This window comes from Melanerpes formicivorus, unplaced genomic scaffold, assembly GCF_026170545.1.
Source record: "Melanerpes formicivorus ecotype bairdi unplaced genomic scaffold, bMelFor1.0.p_v2 SCAF_166, whole genome shotgun sequence".
Taxonomy (NCBI): domain Eukaryota; kingdom Metazoa; phylum Chordata; class Aves; order Piciformes; family Picidae; genus Melanerpes; species Melanerpes formicivorus.
Genome location: NW_027142518.1, coordinates 3,375 through 23,908, shown reverse-complemented (window position 1 = coordinate 23,908; position 20,534 = coordinate 3,375). Strand labels below are relative to the sequence as shown.

Below are 20,534 nucleotides of genomic sequence, written 5' to 3'. Positions count from 1 at the left end.
ATCCTATCCTATCCTATCCTATCCTATCCTATCTTGCCCTGTCCCGCCGTGTCCTCAGCTGGGCTCCGGTGGCCGCAGGCTGCCGGTGGGGTCGTGGCGGAGCTGGGCGGGGCCAGGCTGTGCCGGGCTGGGCTGTGGCGCCGCCTGTCCTGCCCCTACTTGCAGAGCCTGGCCGCTGAAGAGGATTGTGAGAGCTGCTGGGGACAGCAGCTGACACCTGCAGGGCTCTCCAGAGCTGTGCTGCTCTCCACCCGCTCCGCAGCCAGCCTGCTCTGGTGCCCAGGGTTAGCCCAACCCAACTGCAGCATGAAGGGTGGTTGTAGCCAGGAGGGGGTTGGCCTCTTCTCCCAGGCAACCAGCACCAGAACAAGGGGACACAGTCTCAAGCTGCGCCAGGGGAGGTTCAGACTCGAGGTGAGGAGGAAGTTCTTCACCGAGCGAGTCATTCGGCATTGGAACGGGTTGCCCAGGGAGGTGGTTGAGTCATCGACCCTGGAGGCGTTCAAGGGGAGATTGGACGTGGCACTTGGTGCCATGGTCTAGGCATGGGGTCTGTGTTGATAGGTTGGACTCGATGATCCCCGAGGTCCTTTCCAACCTAAGTGATACTGTGATACTGTGATGATGATGGCGTGCTCAAGACCAAGTGCCGGGTACTGCACTTTGGCCACAACAACCCCAGGCAGTGCTCCAGGCTGGGGTCAGAGTGGCTGAGAGCAGCCAGGCAGAGAGGGACCTGGGGGTAGTGGTTGAGAGTAGGCAGAACAGGAGCCAGCAGTGTGCCCAGGGGGCCAAGAAGGCCAAGGGCATCCTGGCCTGCATCAGGAGCAGTGTGGCCAGCAGGAGCAGGGAAGTCATTGTGCCCTGTGCTCAGCACTGCTGAGGCCACACCTTGAGTCCTGTGTCCAGTTCTGGGCTCCTCAGTTTAGGAAAGATGTTGAGCTGCTGGAAGGTGTCCAGAGAAGGGCAACAAAGCTGGGGAGGGGTCTGGAGCACAGCCCTGTGAGGAGAGGCTGAGGGAGCTGGGGTTGCTCAGCCTGGAGAAGAGGAGGCTCAGGGGAGACCTTCTTGCTGTCTGCAACTCCCTGAAGGGAGGTTGTAGCCAGGTGGGGCTTGGTCTCTTCTGCCAGGCAGCCAGCCCCAGAACAAGAGGACACAGTCTCAAGCTGTGCCAGGGGAGGTTCAGGCTGGAGGTGAGGAAGAGAGCAAGAGAGATTGGCCATTGGGATGTGCTGCCCAGGGAGGTGGTGGAGTCCCCATCCCTGGAGGTGTTCAAGAGGGGATTGGATGTGGCACTTGGAGCCATGGTTTAGTTAGTCATGAGGTGCTGGGTGACAAGTTGGACTTCATGATCTCTGAGGTCTTTTCCAACCTGATTGATTCTATGATTCTGTGATTCTATGTTTCTAGGACCCTGCCCTGCAGCTTTTGATGCAGCTCTGGCAGCTGGCACCAGCTCACCTGTCAAGCCTGGTGAGGTCCTTCTGGATGGATCCCTGTCCTCCATGGCCCCACAGCTTGGTGTGGGCAGCAGCAGAGCCACCCAGGTTCCTCAGTTCTGCTGCCCAGGTCCATGCTAGAGATGCTGAACACCACTGAACCCAGCACAGAGCCCTGAGCAGCTCCACACAAGGCTCCACCTAGACACTGGGGCAGATGAGCAGATGAGATGGAGTTTGTGTTATTCCTCCTGTCAGAAGCACTCAGGATGCAGTGAGTGCAGGGAACAGCAGCATTTTAACTTCAGGTCACTGAAGCCTCCTCAAAGGCTGGAGCAGACCCAGCCCTGTGCCAGCTGAACCCTGTGCCATGGTTCTCCCAGCCCTGGTGTGTGACAGTCTAACCCTGCTCTGCCTCAGCTCCAAACCATTCCCCCTTGGCCTGGCTCCAGACCCCCTCAGCAAAAGTCTCTCTGCAGCCTTCCTGCAGAATGCCTTCAGCTCCTGGCAGGCAGCTCTGAGGTGCCCCTGGAGCCTTCTGTTCTGCAGGCTGAACACCCCCAGCTCCCTCAGCGTGTGCTCACAGCAGAGCTGCTCCAGCCCTTGCAGCATCTTGGTGGCCTACTCTGACCTCCCTCCAGCAGCTCTGTGTCCTTCTCCTGCTGGGGACAGCAGAATACATCCCAGAATATATCCTAGGGGTAGCATTTTGCATTAGCAGTGTGGGCTGCTGCCAGTGAAGCACACCAGAGTGGGCATTATCAGGGTCAAGAGTAATTAAGTGTGCTGTTCATTAGCAGCATTGTGAGTGTCCTCTCCTTCATTCTGAAGCTCAGTGGTTGCTGGAGAGCAAGCAGGGTGGATGCTGCAGTCAGCAGCTGCTGTGTGGAGCTGGCCATGGAGGCCATCCCCCCTCTGCTGTCATTTAGCCACGTCTCTCCCAGCCCCTGGGTTGTCTGTTGCAATGAAGGCCTTGACATCCCTCTGGCTTTTGGAGCCCCAGGCGGGGAAACACGGCAGCAGTGCTGCTGCTTGGGTGCAGGAGGTGGCAGTGTTGTGTGTTCTACAAGAGCTGACTCCCAGGAGAGCCCTGGCTGAGCACAGCACAGCTCCTGGAGCACAGCTCGCTGCGCTGAGGAGCCTCAGCCACCCCCCAGCAGAGGCAGTGCTCTAAGTGACCTTCCTTTGAACTGCCTGCGAGGAAAAGCTGGCAGCCCCAGGCAGTTCTCTCAGCTAGACTCAGCTGCTCCTCCAGCCTGGCCTTCAACAGCTCCAGGCAGGAGCAGCCACAGCCTCCCTGAGCAGCCTGTGCCAGACTCTCACCACCCTCACACTCAACAACTTCTTCCTCAGCTCCAGTCTCAATCTGTCCTCTCCCAGCTCAAAGCCATTCCCTCTCATCCTGTCACTCCCAGCCCTTGCCAAAAGTCCCTTCCCAGGTCTCCTGGAGCCCCTTCAGGTACTGGAAGGCTGCTCTGAGGTCTCCCTGGAGCCTTCTCCAGGCTGAACAGCCCCAACTCTCAGCCTGTCCCCACAGGGGAGGTTCTGCAGTCCTCTGAGCAGCTTTGTGGCCTCCTCTGGAGCCTCTCCAGCAGCTCCAGGTCCCTCTTGTGCTGGGGGCCCCAGAACTGGAGGCAGTGCTGCAGGTGGGGTCTGAGCAGAGCAGAGGGGCAGAATCCCCTCCCTGTGCTGCTGCTCTCCCTGCTCTGGATGCAGCTCAGCACACAGCTGCCTGCTGGGCTGCCAGGGACCACTGCTGGCTCCTGGGGAGTTTGTCACCACCTGACACCCCCAAGGCCTTCCACGTGCAGGTCTCCAGGTACATTTCCACGAGGAGCACGTTGGCTTCTTCCTCCCAAGGGCTGGACACCACTCTCTGGGACTAAAGATTAACTCTGGCCATGTTTGGGGACAGTTAATTTGTCCAGGGTGAAAACTGCAGTGAAGTTTGGCCACAGCTTTTAACTAACTCCCCTGACAGCTATCAATATTTTACTTTCCTGGGATTTTCCATTTCAAAGACATTGAAGGAAGCAGCAAAGTAGCTTGCAGCTCACCCTGGGGAGATGCAAGGGGTTGGCTGGTTGGTTTGTCCTACCAAGTCATATGCTGGCTTCACACTGCAGCCCTCTCCTGAGTTGTTTGGCAGGCCAAGGTCCTGTCCACCCTTAAGTACAGACAAAGCAGGAGCTTCTGGAGGTCACAGGCACTGGGGAAAGGGTGAGAGGCTCTTGCTGTCAACCTGCAGGCAAATTCATGTGGTGCAAGGAGAGGAAAAGGTCTGCATGAGTGCTGTATGAATTCAATACAGTCACCAGCTGAGGGCACAGAGGGCACTGCCAGCAGGTTTGCTGCTGGCACCAAGCTGGGACCAGTGATGACAGCCCCCAGGCTGTGCTGCCCTCCAGCCAGACCTGGACAGGCTGCAGGGCTGGGTGGGGAGAAATGGAATCCAATCCAGGGTAGAGTCCTTGCACCTGGGGAAGAACAACCCCATGGGGCAGGATGGGTTGGGGACTGAGCTGCTGGAGAGCAGCACAGGGGAAGGGGACCTGGGGGTGCTGGTGGGCAGGAGGATGCCCCTGAGCCAGCAATGTGCCCTGGTGGCCAAGAAGGCCAAGGGCATCCTGGGCTGCATTAGAAGGGCTGTGCTCAGGAGGTCAGAGAGATTTTCCTGCCCCTCTGCTCTGCCCTGGGGAGGCCACAGCTGCAATCTTGTGTCCAGGTCTGGGCCCCTCAGGTCAAGAAGGAGCACAGGGAAGTGCTGGAGAGAGTCGATGGCAGAGCCCCCAAGCTGCTGCAGGCAGTGGAAGATCTCCCTGTGAGGCCAGGCTGAGGCAGCTGGGGCTTGGAGCTTGGAGCAGAGGAGCCTGAGGGCTGCCCTCAGTGCTGGGGCTGAAGATGTGCAGTCTAACAAACTCATACTTCTGGTTTCTCTTCTGTGCTCAGGTTATCAGAGTCACAGAATGGCTGAGGCTGGAAGGGACCTCAGAGCCCATCTCCTCCACCCTCCCCACCATGCCCAGGGACACCTCTCAGCTCCACTCAGCTGCTTAAGGCCTCATTGGCCTATTCTATTTCATATTTATTAATAAAACCTTCAGTCATTTCATTATCCTATTCTAATGCATCACTCACTGGGAAGAATTTCTTCCTCCTCTCCAGTCTCAATCTGCCCTCCTCAAGCCTCAATCCATTCCCTCTCATCCTATCACTCCCAGCCCCTGGCAAAAGTCCCTTCCCACCTCTCCTTTAGCTCCCTTCAGCTCCTGGCAGGCAGCTGTGAGGTCTCCCTGGAGCCTTCTCTTCTCCAGGCTGAACAGCCCCAACTCTCCCAGCCTGTCCCCACAGGGGAGGTTCTGCAGCCCTCTGATCACCTTTGTGGCCTCCTCTGGATCCTCTCCAGCAGCTCCAGGTCCCTCTTGTGCCGGGGGCCCCCAGAGCTGGAGGCAGTGCTGCAGGTGGGGTCTCCAGTGTTTCCCCCACAGGTGCCCAGATGCTCTTCATGGAAGCAGTGCAGGTGAGTTGTGCAGGAAGCAGCCATTCTTGCTCTTGTCAGATTTGTTTCTTTAAATTAGAGATTTGATCCAAAACTGGCAGTCTTTCATGCATCTGCTCATCTTCTGGTGCTCTCCTTGTGATGCAGGTGCACACAGGGTCAAAGGATGACAATGACAGAATCACAGAACATTAAGGGTGGGAAGGGAGCTGCAGAGAGCAGCCAGGCCAAGCCCCCTGCCAGAGCAGGAGCACCCAGGGCAGCTCACACAGCAACACAGCCAGCTGGCTTTGCAATGCCTCCACACAAGGAGACTCCACAACCTCTCTGGGCAGCCTGCTCCAGCCCTCTGCAGGGTGTTCACAGAAGCTGCCATTAGGAATGAATCCATCACCTTGGTGTGTTCACAGGCACAGAGTGAACACCTCAGCAGGTAATGCCCTCAATAGTTTTCTACTCAGAAGTGATTGCCTAGAGGGGGTTGAGGAGGTGCCCAAGGCTCAGCTTAATTGAGTGACTTTTAAAGCTGGGCTCTGAGCAAGGGTTAACTGAGTGAAGCAGGGAGGCTAAACTCCAGCTGGCTTAGCTGCAAAGTGCTGGTGGTTGCTGTTGCCCAGCAGTCCCACCCCACTTTTAATCAGCATTTTCTCCCTGGCAGTCATTCCTGTGAGGATCCTTGGCTTTGCAGGCTCCAGACACACTTCCCAGTGCTGAAGCCACTTGGAAGGGATGCTCAGTTTGGGAGCTAAGCATTGGTCAGAGTGGCTACAGGGGCAGCACAGCAGCAGAGTGGAATGCAGCCACCCAGGCTTGCTGCCCAGGCTGCTAAGGCTCTTCAGGCCCTTGTGATGCATTTCCCTTTCTGAATGCCTTCTCCTCTGCTTTTCTGTGCTTGTCTTGGCAGACACCGGGCTGATGCAGGATGCACCATCAGCACATTCCCACACCTGTACTGGGGTGTACAGTGTGTCATATCTGACCTTCCTCTGACAGCCAGGACGGATTTCTCCACCTTCATAGCTGTTCCTGACATGCAAAGCAGTGCCTCAGGTGCTGTGCAGAACAAAGCTTTTGCTCTACTGGGGTCAGAGAAGCTCTAGAGCCAGGACACAGGAGTGGGGCTGGGGCCACCAGCCCTGCCAAGAGGTTGAAGGCAAATGAGGGAGAAACCTAGAGGCCTGGTTTTAGGGGCCAGGGCTTCTGTGCTCCTCAGGTATTTCTTCTGGAGGGATGAAAAGGGAGCTCAGTCTTCCTTTATCTCCCAGGTCCCTCCGTGGGGGGCAGCCAGGCAGCAGCTTCCTTTGGGATCTGGTGGCAGGTTGAGCTGCTGCAGGTGACAGCAGGGCACAAGGGCATGCTGCAGCTGCTGCCTGCTCCCTTGTGACATCCCTCAGACATTGTGTGCCTGGATGGCATCCCATCGAGGGGCACAAAAGGGTTGGCCTGGAGCACTCTGTGATGTTTTGTAGCAGGACACTTCAGAATTGGTCCCGGGTTTGGGTTTGGGTCGGTTGAGCCCAGAGGAAGGTGGTGAATGACTCACAGGAGACAGTTGTTTCTGCCGCCCCTCGTAGCGGAGTGAGGGGGAGGTTAATCATTAAACCTTGCACTTGGCTGCTCAGTCCTGCTGCTGCTGCTGCTGCTTTAATCCTGGGTCACAGAAAGCTTCAGAGTGCTTTGGGAGGGAGGCTCACTTCAGTTTGCCTCAGGCTCTCCCTGCCGCCGGCATGCTCCGGCTGCTGCTGCTGGCCGCCTCCGTGGCTGCCGCCGCTCCCGCCCAGCTCTGCCAGCCAGGTGAGTCCTGGGCTGCTTCCCATCCTTTCCCAGCTGGGCGTAGCTGTCAGTTGATGCCTGCAGGGCTGGCAGCTTCTGCAGGGTTTTGTTGTGACCGCTTGCCTCCAGCACCGAGCCTTTGCTTCTCCTATGAGCTCGCAAACTACCCAGGCTGGGCTCCTTTGGAGAGGTCCTGGTGAACCCCCCTGAAACTGCAGCTCCTCTCCCGCTAGGAACTTCTGCTCTCCTACCCAGGCCATCCTGTAAGGCACGTTTGGGAGATGATTAGAGAAGGAATGGGTCTGAGGTCCTCTCTCGGCTGATGTGTTTGCTCTCCTCCCTTCGTGGCAGATGCACAGAACGCTTTCAAAGTGCGGCTCAGCCTCAAGACGGCGCTGGGAGAGAATGCAGTAAGTAGAACACCTTCCCCCTTGCCCTTCTCAGCAGAGCAGCTGCCAGGAGAGCACAGAAAGCTGCAGGGCTCCTGGAGGCAGCACAAGCAGCTTGTGGTGAGGTGCTGACTGGAATAGCTGGCTCGGGTCTGAGCTGGGCATCCCCACCGTGGCGTGTGGTTAGGCTGCATCCCTCAGCTGCCCTCCTGGGAGAGGATTCCAGAGCTTGCCTGAGCAGAAAGGGAATTTCCCCTCCAAGATTTTGTTTGGGGTTTCCCCCTCCCGCTGCTTCACGCATGAGAAGTGCTGCAGGAATCTGAGTTTCTAGTCTGGGAGCAGCACTTCTGCTGGGGAGTCAGAAGTGCCTGGGGAGGGAAGCAGGAGCAGCTTCTTAGGTCTTGATGAAGTGGGATTTCCTGGCAGGCTCTCAGGCAAGCATCAGCTGCAGGCAGCACTCAGGTGTGTCTCAGTTCCCTGCTAAGGGAGGGCTCTGGCTGTTGGCCTTTCCTCTCTGCCTGTGGTGCACAGCCTTGGTCTGAATGGGGAAGCACTTGTGTGAGCTGTAAGGGACTGGGGGTGCCAGAGGAGTGAATGGTCCCTGCTGACCACAGCACTGGGAAATGTGGCAGAGGCCAAGAGCCTGCAGTTTGGAGTGCCTGGAGCAAAGCAGCTGTGTGTTTGTGGGCTCAGCATGAAGGTCTGTCTGGAATACCTTGGGCAGTCACCTCCACTGGAAGCCTGGGGAAACAAAAGGCAGCAGGCTCCATGTTGGAAGGGGCTGGGGGTAGGAGACCAATTCTGAATTGTCCTGCTACAAAACATCACAGAGTGCTCCAGGCCAGCCCTTTTGTGCCCCTCGATGGGATGCCAGCCAGGCACACAATGTCTGAGGGATGTCACAAGGGAGCAGGCAGCAGCTGCAGCGTGCCCTTGTGCCCTTCTGAAATTGCCCCGACATCAAGATTTGACAGTAGCAGGAACCTGACTCCAGTGCTGACTCCATAAGCCACAGAACTGGGAAGAAGAAGGGCAAGAGAGGGGATTCTGCCCTTCGGCTCTGCTCAGACCTCACCTCCGATCCTGCCTCCAGCTCTGGGGTCCCCAGCAGGAGAAGGACACAGAGCTGCTGGAGGGAGGCCAGAGGAGGCCACAAAGATGCTCCAAGGGCTGGAGCAGCTCTGCTGTGAGCACAGGCTGAGGGAGCTGGGGGTGTGCAGCCTGCAGAAGAGAAGGCTCCAGGGGCACCTCAGAGCTGCCTGCCAGGAGCTGAAGGCATCCTGCAGGAAGGCTGCAGAGAGACTTTTGCTGAGGGGGTCTGGAGCCAGGCCAAGGGGGAATGGTTTGGAGCTGAGGCAGAGCAGGGTCAGAGTGGAGCTGAGGAAGAAGTTGTTGAGTGTGAGGGTGGTGAGAGTCTGGCCCAGGCTGCCCAGGGAGGCTGTGGCTGCCTCCTTGCTGGGGATGTTGAAGGCCAGGCTGGCTGAGGCCTTGAGCAGCTGAGTGGAGCTGAGAGGTGTCCCAGGGCATGGTGGGGAGCTTGGAGGAGCTGAGCTCTGAGCTCCCTTCCAGCTCAAGCCAGAATCCCTTCTCTTACCCTGCTGGCCCCACTCCAGCCATGATACTGTGAGCATTTTGCTGTGGGGCTGGCAGGGTAACCCCAGTGCCCACTCAGGAGCCCAGGAAATAGATCAGTGTAGTTGTCCCCATGCTTTGGTGCACGCTCCCCACTCTGAGTGAGGCTGCTAAGTTTTGACAGGAGTTTTGAAGTGCAGGCAGCAGCTGGAGGCAGGCAGTGCCATGTAGTGTGTTTGTATAGTGGTTATCAGAGGGCAGCAGCTGGGATACAGCAAGTGGTGAGCTGCCAGCACTTTGTTTGCACATCAGGGTTGTACTTGACAGAGACATTGTTTGCTGAGGGGCAGGAGGGAGCCTGCTGTCTGTGAGGCCTGATGGAGAGAAGGTGATTTATGTGTCTCTCTCAGGATGCTCTTCACTTCATCAGTGCCATCAGTGGCTGTTTAGTCTGGGGAGGAGAAGGCTGAGAGGGATCTGATCAATGTCTATCGACAACTGAGGGCTGGGGGTCAGGAGGGAGGGGACAGGGACAGGCTCTGCTCAGCTGCAGCCTGGGATAGGCCAAGGGGCAATGGCTATAAACTCCAGCACAGGAGGTTCCAGCTCAACATGAGGAGGAACTTCTTCCCTGTGAGGCTCCCAGAGCCCTGGAGCAGGCTGCCCAGAGAGGTTGTGGAGTCTCCTTCTCTGGAGCCTTTCCAGCCCTGTCTGGATGTGTTCCTGTGTGACCTGTGCTGGATTCTCTGCTCCTGCTCTGGCAGGGGGCTTGGACTGGAAGCTCTCCAGAGGTCCCTTCCACCCCCTCACCTCCTGTGAGTAGCTGCTGGTCACCAGTTGCTTCCTGCTCATAGACTCAGCAGAGTGGTAAAGAATGAATTCAAAAGGGGCCAAAGACAGCTTGGGAGTGTGAGCAGAAGTGATGTGCACCGAGAAGTCTGTGCAGCTGGCACCTCCCACAGTCAAGGGGCTGCCAGCTCAGGGGCTGCAGGCAGGTGAAGTGGAAGGGGTGCTTCCCTTCTGCAGTCAGGCTGTAGAGGATGAAGGGGAGGAAGGCTGATGTGCAGCTGGCACCTCCCCACCAAGCAGGACCCAGCAGCCACGCTGCAGTCTGAGTGGCTGGCTGGGGGCACTGGGGAGGGAAGGGCCTTGGGAAGGGCCCTAGCCCCCTGCTGCTCCAAGCCAGGGCAACACTTAGATCAGATCACACCGATCAGGGCAATCTCAGCATGTGGTCTTGTTCTGCAAGCTCAGCCTGTGCCTCCTGTCGAGCACTACCACAGCACTTCACCCCTCAGCAGCCTGTGCTCAGCATCTCTCACCCAGTGCCTCACCACCAGGCTTTGAAGAGTGGCTTTGGCAGTCAGCTGGGGCTAATGCTGCTCCTCCTCAGTCTGCAAAGGTGCAGCTGAGCCAGGGTCTTGGTGCTTGCTCCTCTGTGGAGCAGAGGAGATGGTGATGGCTGTGGCCCCATCCTGCAAGGTTCTGTTGACAGCAGAGCTGTGCTTGAGTGTGGCTGCAAGTGATGCACTGCCTCTGGGGCAGCACAAGGCAGGATCACAGAATGCTCTGGCTTGGAAGGCACCTCCAAAGGTCACCCAGTCCAACCCCCCTGCCAGCTGCACTTCACAGGAGCACGAGGACAGAAGCAACCTCTTCAGCTGGCATCTGCAGTGCAGGCCTTGGCAGCTGGAGGAGGGAGGTGCAGCTGCTGGAGCCCTGCAGGAGAGTGGGTCAGGTTCCCCTGCTCCTGGCCCTCTGGCTGGGGATCAGAAGCTGCCTCTGGCCTCACTTTGCTGTCCCCTGGAGGAGAAGGACACAGAGCTGCTGGAGGGAGGCAGAGGAGACCACAAAGATGCTCCAAGGGCTGGAGCAGCTCTGCTGTGAGCACAGGCTGAGGGAGCTGGGGGTGTTCAGCCTGCAGAAGAGAAGGCTCCAGGGGCACCTCAGAGCTGCCTGCCAGGAGCTGAAGGCATCCTGCAGGAAGGCTGCAGAGAGACTTTTGCTGAGGGGGTCTGGAGCCAGGCCAAGGGGGAATGGTTTGGAGCTGAGGCAGAGCAGGGTCAGAGTGGAGCTGAGAAGAAGTTGTTGAGGGTGAGGGTGGTGAGAGTGTGGCCCAGGCTGCCCAGGGAGGCTGTGGCTGCCTCCTTGCTGGGGATGTTGAAGGCCAGGCTGGATGAGGCCCTGAGCAGCTGAGTGGAGCTGAGAGGTGTCCCTGGGCATGGTGGGGAGCTTGGAACTGGATGATCTCCAAGGTCCCTTCCAAGCTAAGCCATTCCATGAATCTGTGATTCCATGGATTTGAGGAGCTGAGTCCCAGCCCTGCTCAATCAGCCTTTGCTGAGCAGCTGTCTGGAGCTCTCTTTTCCAGGGTGCTGTTAATTGGAGCTGCAGCAGACTTGGCTGCTGCCCCGGAGCTTGGGGCCGTGGCTCAGAGCAGGCAGCTGCTGAGCAGCAGCCCTGAACCAGCAGGGCCACAACCACTGCTGCCCCATGGAGGGGGAAACCACCTCCTCCTGAGGAGAGAGTGCAGTGCTCATCATGGGGCTGGAGTGAGCTGAGAGCACCTTGGGGGCTGGGGAAGGTGCTTCACCTGCTGCAGGCACTGCCTGGAGCACTTCCCTCTGAGGGCAAACAGAGAAGCTTCTCCTCAGCCCTGCACAGCCCTGAGCCTCTGCTTCCAGGCTGAGACACAGTCCTGCAGCACACACTGACAGCCTTGGCCTCTCAGACAGGCAAGGACTGGCTACAAATGCAGCCCCTGCCAGCCCGGCCCCTGCCAGCCCGGCCCCTGCCAGCCCGGCCCCTGCCAACCCAGCCTCTGCCAACCCAGCCTCTGCCAACCCAGCCTCTGCCAACCCAGCCTCTGCCAGCCAGCCTCTGCCAACCCAGCCTCTGCCAGCCAGCCTCTGCCAGCCTCTGAGAGCAAACAGCACTTCCCTCTGAGAGCAAAGAGAGAAACTTCTCCTCCTCAGCCCTGCACAGCCCTGAGCCTCTGCTTCCAGGCTGAGACACAGTCCTGCAGCACACACTGAGTGACTGTGGAGCTTGGGGGACAGGAGCTCTGAGCTCCCTTCCCTTCCAGTCTTAGGCTGTGCCTGAACATTTTCCACAGGAGCCCAGAGCTGGATGCAATATTCCAGGGGAGCTCTCAGCAGGGCAGAGCAGAGGGGGAGGAGAACCTCCCTGGCTCTGCTGGCCACACTCCTGTGAATGTTCCTCAGGGCCCCCTTGGCCTTCTTGGCCCCCAGGGCACCTTGCTATCCCATGCAGAGCTCGCTGCCCCCTAGCACTCCCAGGGCCTTCTCCTTGGGGCTGCTCTCCAGCAGATCCCCTCCCAGTCGTGGGCAGGGATTTACTTTTGCAGCCTAATTGGTTAACTTTATGGCTCAGGAAGCATTTGAGGGGCAGGGGACTGCATTCCCTCTCTGCCCTGCTGGAACTGATTCTCTGCCCCTTCTTTGCAGTATGCCTGGGATGCTCAGGAGGAGTTCCTCTTCAAGGCCATGGTGGCTTTTGCCATGAGAAGATACTCCAGCAGGAGCACCACTCAGTAAGCACCAGCTCCCCTTTACCCCAACCCTCTGCCAGGGCTGTGGGCTGAGCTCCCTCCTGCAGCAGGCTCATCCTGTGTGCCCCTCTGGCACTGCAGGCAGCACAGTGCTGGGCTGCTGCCAGGCCAAATGGGTTGTTCAGACCTTAGCATTGATTCCCTTCTTACCTCCAGTGGTGGTTTATTTGCAGTCTATTTACTTTCTGTTCAAGAGCTGGGGGGGGAAAAATGGTCCTAGGCACAGGCTGGGCCTGCCAGAATGCCCTCTGGCTGTCTGCAGCACTGCTCAGGCTCTGGAGCACCATCCCTGTGAGATGCAGGGACACAGCTGTGTCTCACTGGGGCTGTGCCAACAGCTCTGTGAGCCTCTGAGGGCTGGGGGGCAGGGTGCAGGTGCCAGGCTCTGCTTGGTGGTGCCCAGTGCCAGGACAAGGAGCAGCAGGGAGAAGCAGGAGCCCAGGAGGTGCCACCTCAAGAGGAGGAGGCACTTGTGTATGGTGAGGGTGCTGGAGCCCTGGAACAGGCTGCCCAGAGAGGCTGTGGAGTCTCCTTGTGTGGAGGCATTGCAAAGCCAGCTGGCTGTGTTGCTGTGTGAGCTGCCCTGGGTGCTCCTGCTGTGGCAGGGGGCTTGGCCTGGATGCTCTCTGCAGCTCCCTTCCAACCACTGGCACTCTGTGACTCAGTAAACTCCATCAGAATCTGCCAGTAAGACATGATCCCTTCTGGAGGATCCATCCTGGGAGGAGGCAAAGGAGCACACACTGGCAAGGTGAAGAAAGGCCTTGGCTGCAGCCTGTCCCTTCCTTTTTGAGAGCCAGAGTCCACTCCATATTAGGTTGCAGAGGCTGGGTGCTATGCCAAGCACTTGAGTGTGCTGCTGGCAGCAGCAGGGGCTGCTCCTGCTGGCCCTGTGCAGGCACTGAGTGACACAGCTCAGGACAACCAGGGCTGCACATCACACCTGCAGTTAATGCCTAAGCTCAGCTTTAATGACTGCTGGAGCTGTGTTTAATGTTTGAAAGGCTCATCCCATCTCCAGGCTTGTGTGGGACAGGGACAGCCTCAGCTGCTCAGGAATCATTCACACAGAGGAAGGTTACAGCTCCTTCCCAGGGGGAGAAATCCTCCCCCTTGTTTCCTGCTGGATAAATGCATTCCAGGAAAATGGAATGGAATAGAATGGAATAGAATAGAATAGAATAGAATAGAATAGAATAGAATAGAATAGAATAGAATAGAATAGAATAGAATAGAATTAACCAGGTTGGAAAAGACGTTGGAGATCATTGAGTCCAACCTATCACCCAGCACCATCTAATCAACTAAACCATGGCACCAAGTGCCTCATCCAGGCTCTTCCTGAACACCTCCAGGGATGGTGACTCCACCACCTCCCTGGGCAGCACATCCCAATGGCCAGTGTCTCTTGCTGGGAAGAACTTCTTCCTCACCTCCAGCCTGACCCTCCCCTGGCACAGCTTGAGACTGTGTCCTCTTGTTCTGGTGCTGGGTTCCTGGCAGAAGAGACCAACCCCCACCTGGCTACAACCTCCCTTCAGGGAGTTGGAGAGAGCAAGAAGGTCTCCCCTGAGCCTCCTCTTCTCCAGGCTAAGCAACCCCAGCTCCCTCAGCCTCTCCTCACAGGGCTGTGCTCCAGACCCCTCCCCAGCTTTGTTGCCCTTCTCTGGACACCTTCCAGCATCTCAACATCTTTCCTAAACTGAGGAGCTCAGAACTGGACACAGGACTCAAGGTGTGACCTCAGCAGTGCTGAGCACAGGGCACAATGACTTCCCTGCTCCTGCTGGCCACACTCTTCCTGATGCAGGCCAGGATGCCCTTGGCCTTCTTGGCCCCCTGGGCACACTGCTGCCTCATGTTCAGCCTACTCTCAACCAGCACCCCCAGGTCCCTCTCTGCCTGGCTGCTCTCAGCCACTCTGACCCCAGCCTGGAGCACTGCCTGGGGTTGTTGTGGCCAATGTGTAGAACCTGGCACTTGGATGTGTTCAATCTCCTGCCCTTGGACTCTGCCCATCTGTCCAGCCTGGCAAGGTCCCTCTGCAGAGCTCTCCTGCCCTCTAACAGATCAACTCCTGCCCCCAGCTTGCTGTCATCTGCAAACTTACTGCTGATGGACTCAATGCCCTCCTCCAGCTCATCAATGAAGGTATTGAACAGGCTGGGGCCCAGCACTGATCCCTGGGGCACACCACCAGCCAATCCTCTGCACATGCAGCCAGGAGCTTCCTGAGACAACCTTTGCTCTCTGCAAGGCACAAAACTCTCATCTGCAGCCTGTGGCAGGGGCTGTGCTCTCTCATCTGTGACACACTGCCAATCAAAGGCATCTCTGCTGGGCCCAGCAGTGGTTAATCTTTACAGCAGCAAGAATGTCACCAGACTTCACTTCCATTCAACCAACAGAATCTGCTTTAGTGCATCTCCCCCTTCCTGGCAGGCAACAAAACCCCAAACAAACAGAAGCTGCAGTTTCCCTCTTGAGGTGACCAGGAAGAAAGGTCCTCAGCACTGCCCATCCTCCTCAGACAGGCTATTCTGGTAGGAAGGCTCTTGTGGCCATGCAGGACAACAAAAGCAGCTGCTGGAGTTAAAGCTGTGCCTGTCAGGGTGATCCCAGTGCTGCTGTGCAGGGAAGGACAGGGCTTTCCTTTGCAGGAGCAGCACTGAGCTGGAGGGGGCCTGGCTGATGCTTGTGGGAGAGCTGGGGATAGGCACCTGGGGACTGTGGTTCTCCCACAAGCTCACAGCCACTGCAGGTAGCTTCTTCTAGCCCCCAGACAAGAGCTTTTGTTCCCTCTGAATTGTGCTCTGCTCTGCTCAGACCCCACCTGCAGCACTGCCTCCAGCTCTGGGGCCCCCAGCACAAGAGGGACCTGGAGCTGCTGCAGAGGGTCCAGAGGAGGCCACCAAGATGCTCAGAGGGCTGGAGACAGGAAACAGGCTGAGAGAGTTGGGGCTGTTCAGCCTGGAGAAGAGAAGGCTCCAGGGAGACCTCAGAGCAGCCTCCCAGTACCTGAAGGGAGCTAAAGGAGAGCTGGGAAGGGACTTTTGCCAAGGGCTGGGAGTGACAGGATGAGAGGGAATGGATTGAAACTTGAGGAGGGCAGATTGAGACTGGAGAGGAGGAAGAAATTCTTTGGAGTGAGGCTGGGGAGACTCTGGCACAGGTTGCCCAGGGAGGCTGTGGCTGCCTCCTGCCTGGAGGTGTTCAGCACCAGGCTGGATGAGGCCCTGAGCAAGCTGGGCTGGTGAGAGGTGTCCCTGCCCATGGCAAGGGGTTGGAACTAGATGAGCTTTGAGGTCCCTTCCAACACTTACCCCTCTGTGAGTCTGTGAATCCACATCAGCAGTGCTGGTGCTGGTGTTTCAGGGCAAGCAACCATCAGGGTTTCCTACCCTGCTTCTATTAAAGGAGAGGCACTGCAAGAGTTCTGCCACAGTGCCCAAAGGCAGAAGCAGGTTCCTGTCACTTTGACGCTCAGTCTCTTCTGATGCCCATGAGCAAAGCCAATCAGCTGCCAAGGGAGCAAGGTGCACACAAGCCAGAGGGCTTTGCAGGGGCACAGTGCCCAGAGGAGGCAGGCTGTGTAAAGGCAGAGCCCTGCACTGCTCCTGCAGGCTGTGAACCAGGGGAGACCTTCTTGCTCTACAACTCCCTGAAGGGAGGTGGTAGCCAGGTGGGGGTTGGTCTCTTCTCCCAGCACCAGAACAAGAGGACACAGTCTCAAGCTGTGCCAGGGGAGGTTTAGGCTGGAGGTTAGGAAGAAATTCTTCCCAGACAGAGAGAGGAGCAGGGAAGTCATTGTGCCCTGTGCTCAGCACTGCTGAGGCCACACCTTGAGTCCTGTGTCCAGTTCTGGGACCCTCAGTTTGGGAAAGATGTTGAGCTGCTGGAAGGTGTCCAGAGAAGGGCAACAAAGCTGGGGAGGGGTCTGGAGCACAGCCCTGTGAGGAGAGGCTGAGGGAGCTGGGGTTGCTTAGCCTGGAGAAGAGGAGGCTCGGGGAGACATTCCTGCTGTCTCCAACTCCCTGAAGGGAGGTTGTAGCCAGGTGGGGGTTGGTCTCTTCTCCAAGGCAGCCAGCCCCAGAACAAGAGGACACAGTCTCAGGCTGTGCCAGGGGAGGTTCAGGCTGGAGGTGAGGAGAAAGTTCTTCCCAGTGAGAGTTATTTGCCATTGGGATGTGCTGCCCAGGGAGGTGGTGGAGTCACCATCCCTGGAGGTGTTCAGGAGGGGATTGGATGTGGCACTTGGTGCCATGGTTTGGTTAGTCCTGAGGTGTTGGGTGAGGGGTTGGACTTGATGATGTCTGAGGTCTTTGCCAACCTTCTTGATTCTATGATTCTATGCTTCTATGAAGCCAGCCTGTGTGCAAGCAGCAGAGAGGCAGGCCCAGGGCTGAGCTGCTGCAGGGACACTGCCCTGCTGCTGCTGGCTCAGCCCCTCGGCCTCGCTGCTCCCTCAATCCCCTCTGGGCTTCTCGTGAGCAGTATTATTCTGTGGGGAGCCTGGGAAGATTTACAGCTTTCAGGTCCTGCTGATGAGAAAGCAGCAGCAGTGCAGCCAAGCTCTGGGTGCTTTTAATTGGATTTTAGCACTCAGCAGGGAACAGAAAGAAAGGGAGATTTCCTTGTGCCACTTTAAGCCTTGCTGCCCTGCTGATTCAGTGCTGCTGGTTCTGGAGAGAGAGAGACAGATGCTGCCCCCAAGCACAGAATCAGCCCCAGAATCCATCTGCTTAGAAGAGGCCTCCAGGGTCATCCAGCCCAACCTTCAGCCCAGCACTGGAGGGGCAGCACTAAGCACTGATGATGTCCCACTGCCCTCTCCCATGCTGAATGCCCTCTAGGGCAGGAGCCAGACTGAAGAGGTCTCCTGGAGGCTCTGAAGGAGAAGGTCCTTACCCCATGGAGTTTTCACCCTGGGGACCCAGCTGCCCTCTCCTACCCCATGTCAGGGGCAGCATGAGGCCAGATTTTCCACCTGGGCCAGCCTGTGGTTGTGCCACAGGCATGGGAGCTTTAAGAGCTGCAGCAGCACCAAGCTTCAGGTCCTGCTGCTGGGAGGCTTCCTCTGCAGAGTCACTTTCAGACTCTCTGGGAGGTCAGCAGGAGTTTGTCAGCCACCAGCCAAAAGCAGGCTTGCCCCCCCCCCCCCCTTACTCCTGCAGATGTTGTGTTGGGCTTTGGTTTTGGGATGGGCAAATCTGCTTCCATCTGCTGACTGCTGCCAGCACCCTGCTGTGGACATCTTCTGGCATTCCAGGGGTGGCTTTCCCCCTTGCTCCACAGGAATCCTCTGTGGGGGCACAGCTTGGCAGAGAGGCACCAGTGGGTGTTTGGCTGTGCAAAGCCACTGCCTGTCCCCTGCTTGGGCAGCTCTGTGGGGCATGCAGCTAACCTGCCCTGCAGAGCACAAGGCTGCACTCCCAAGGCCACCACACAAAGGAGCTTTTCCACTTCTGCAAGCAAAACAGTGCTGCAAAATAGCCAGGATGGCCTCCTGTGCCCCAGCCGGGGCCTCTCCTGCCTCACAAGCCAGCTCAACTCCTCTCTGGGTCACGGAACAACAGAGTGAGGGGCTGGAAGGGAGCTGCAGAGAGCAGCCAGTCCAAGCCCCCTGCCAGAGCAGGAGCACCCAGGGCAGCTCACACAGCAACACAGCCAGCTGGCTTTGCAATGCCTCCACACAAGGAGACTCCACAACCTCTCTGTATGGAGTTCAGACATTCTGCAGCAATTCCTGCCCCAGCTGCCTGCTCCCCAGGCCACTGCAGGAGGTGTTTGTAGTCACCCAGCAGGGGGCAATGACACAACGGAGCTGGGGAGGCTGCTGCCTGCACCGGGGTTTTGTCAGAGTCACAGCCTCACAGCCTGCACTGGGTTGGAAGGGACCTCCTAAGGGCATCCTGTCCAAACCCCTGTCTCTCTGCAGCCTTGCTGCAGGATGCCTTCAGCTCCTGGCAGGCAGCTCTGAGGTGCCCCTGGAGCCTTCTCTTCTGCAGGCTGAACACCCCCAGCTCCCTCAGCCTGTGCTCACAGCAGAGCTGCTCCAGCACTTGGAGCATCTTTGTGGCCTCCTCTGGCCTCCCTCCAGCAGCTCTGTGTCCTTCTGCTGGGGACCCCAGAGCTGGAGGCAGAGCTCCAGGTGAGGTCTGAGCAGAGCAGAGCCCAGGGGCAGAATCCCCTCTCCTGCCCTGCTGCCCACACTCCTCTGGCTGCAGCCCAGCACACAGCTGCCTCTGGCTCTATATGAACAACCTTTCCACCATTTCTTAGTGTTAGTGATGGAAAATAAATCTGTGAGAATGTGAATAAAGGCCTCCTGGAGCCCTTCCACACCCTCTGCACCTCGTGTGCCAGGAGGAGCTGTGTGCTTGGGCTCTTTGAAAGAGATAATCCTCTGTCATAGCAGAAGGGAAAGGCCAGAGGGCAGTGCCAGAAGGGCTGAATTCAGCCTGCTGCCTCCACTCCCTGCCTGAGGCTGTGAGCCAAGATGTCAGGCAGAATGGCATCAACCTCCCTGCTCTTCCCTCCCCCAAAGGGATCCTGCCCAAGGGCTCTGCTGCCAACTGGGGGCTCCCCCATGCCTGCTCTCTGGGACACGAATTGTCAGCATTCTCAGCTCACCAGAGCCTTTCCCACCTCCTGGGGCCTTCCTTCAGCACCCACTGCTCCTGTCTTTACACAGAGGACTTCCCCCTTTCATGAAAGCAGTGCTTTAAGAAAATCTAGGACATTGAGACTCTGGAACATGGCCAGAGAAGGGCAACAATGCTGGGGAGGGGTCTGGAGCACAGCCCTGTGAGGAGAGGCTGAGGGAGCTGGGGTTGCTTAGCCTGGAGATGAGGAGGCTCAGGGGAGACCTTCTTGCTCTCTCCAACTGCCTGAAGGGAGGTTGTAGCCAGGTGGGGGTTGGTCTCTTCTGCCAGGCACCCAGCACCAGAACAAGAGGACACAGTCTCAAGCTGTGCCAGGAGAGGTTCAGGCTGGAGGTGAGGAAGAAATTCTTCCCAGGCAGAGAGATTGGCCATTGGAATGTGCTGCCCAGGGAGGTGGTGGAGTCACCATCCCTGGAGGTGTTCAAGAGGGGATTGGATGTGGCACTTGGTGCCATGGTTTAGTTGTCATGAAGTGTTGGGTGACAGGTTGGACTTGATGATCTCTGAGGTCTTTGCCAACCTCACTGATTCTGTGAGTCTATGATTCCAGTCCATGCTCTATTTCCTGTTTGGTCCAATCCCTTTTGTGCTTCCTTAATGCTGCTCTTTGCTCTCCCCCTGCAGAACTGCCAACGTGCTGCTCTGCAACGTGACAGACAGAGTGTCCTTCTGGTTTGTGGTCACAGATCCTTCCAGAAACCTGACAACTGTTCCTGGAAGGGAGGTGGAGGCAGCCATCAGGTACAGCCACTGCTTCTGCAGCCTTTTCTCCCCTGCTGCCTGTGGGATGGATACTTGCTTCCCTGTGGGGAGGAGAGCTGTGCCTCCTCAAGGATGAACTCCTTCACACAATCACAGAACACAAGCCCTGTGAGCACAGCCCTGTGAGCACAGAGAGGCTGAGGGAGCTGGGGTTGCTTAGCTGGGAGAAGAGGAGGCTCAGGGGAGACCTTCTTGCTCTCTAAAACTACCTGAAGAGAGGTTGTAGCCAGGAAGGGGTTGGTCTCTTCTGCCAGTCAGCCAGCACCAGAACAAGAGGACACAGTCTCAAGCTGTGCCAGGGGAGGTTTAGGCTGGAGGTGAGGAGAAAGTTCTTCCCAGCAAGAGAGATTGGCCATTGGAATGTGCTGCTCAGGCAGGTGGTGGAGTCACTGTGCCTGGAGGTGCTCAAAAAAGGCTTGGATGTGGCACTTGGTGCCATGGTTTAGTTGATCAGATGGTGTTAGGTGACAAGTTGGACTTGATGATCTCTGAGGTCTTTTCCAACCTGGGTGATTCTGTGATTAGAGGCTGGAAGGGAGCTGAGAGAGCATCCAGGCCAAGCCCCCTGCCCAAGCAGGAGCACCCAGGGCAGCTCACACAGCAACACATCCAGCTGGCTTTGCAATGCCTCCACACAAGGAGACTCTACAGCCTGATAATTGAAGCCCCATGGGGTCAGTGCTCCTCCACTGTGGTGGGTTGAAAATTCCCCCCCTAGCATGTGAGAGGAGAGTGTTTTCCACAGCACACAGAGTGCAGAGGATGTGAGCCTTGGGGTTCTGACTTTGGAAGGGATCACAGAATGGTTTGGGTTGGGAGAGACCTTTAGGCTCAAGTGCTGGCATCAGCCCTGCACTGCAGGTG

The 20,534-nt window shown here is 57.5% G+C and overlaps 1 protein-coding gene across 1 annotated transcript; it reads left to right on the top strand.

Moving 5' to 3' along the window:
* Positions 1–6,563: 6,563 nt before the first annotated feature.
* CLTRN (collectrin, amino acid transport regulator) lies at positions 6,564–19,649 on the top strand (the record flags this gene model as incomplete). The annotated part of the gene is made up of 4 exons (XM_068169163.1): positions 6,564–6,732; positions 7,063–7,121; positions 12,140–12,225; positions 19,533–19,649. Coding segments are annotated over exons 1-4 (329 nt in total), but the record flags the coding sequence as incomplete, so codon positions are not given.
* Positions 19,650–20,534: the final 885 nt, after the last annotated feature.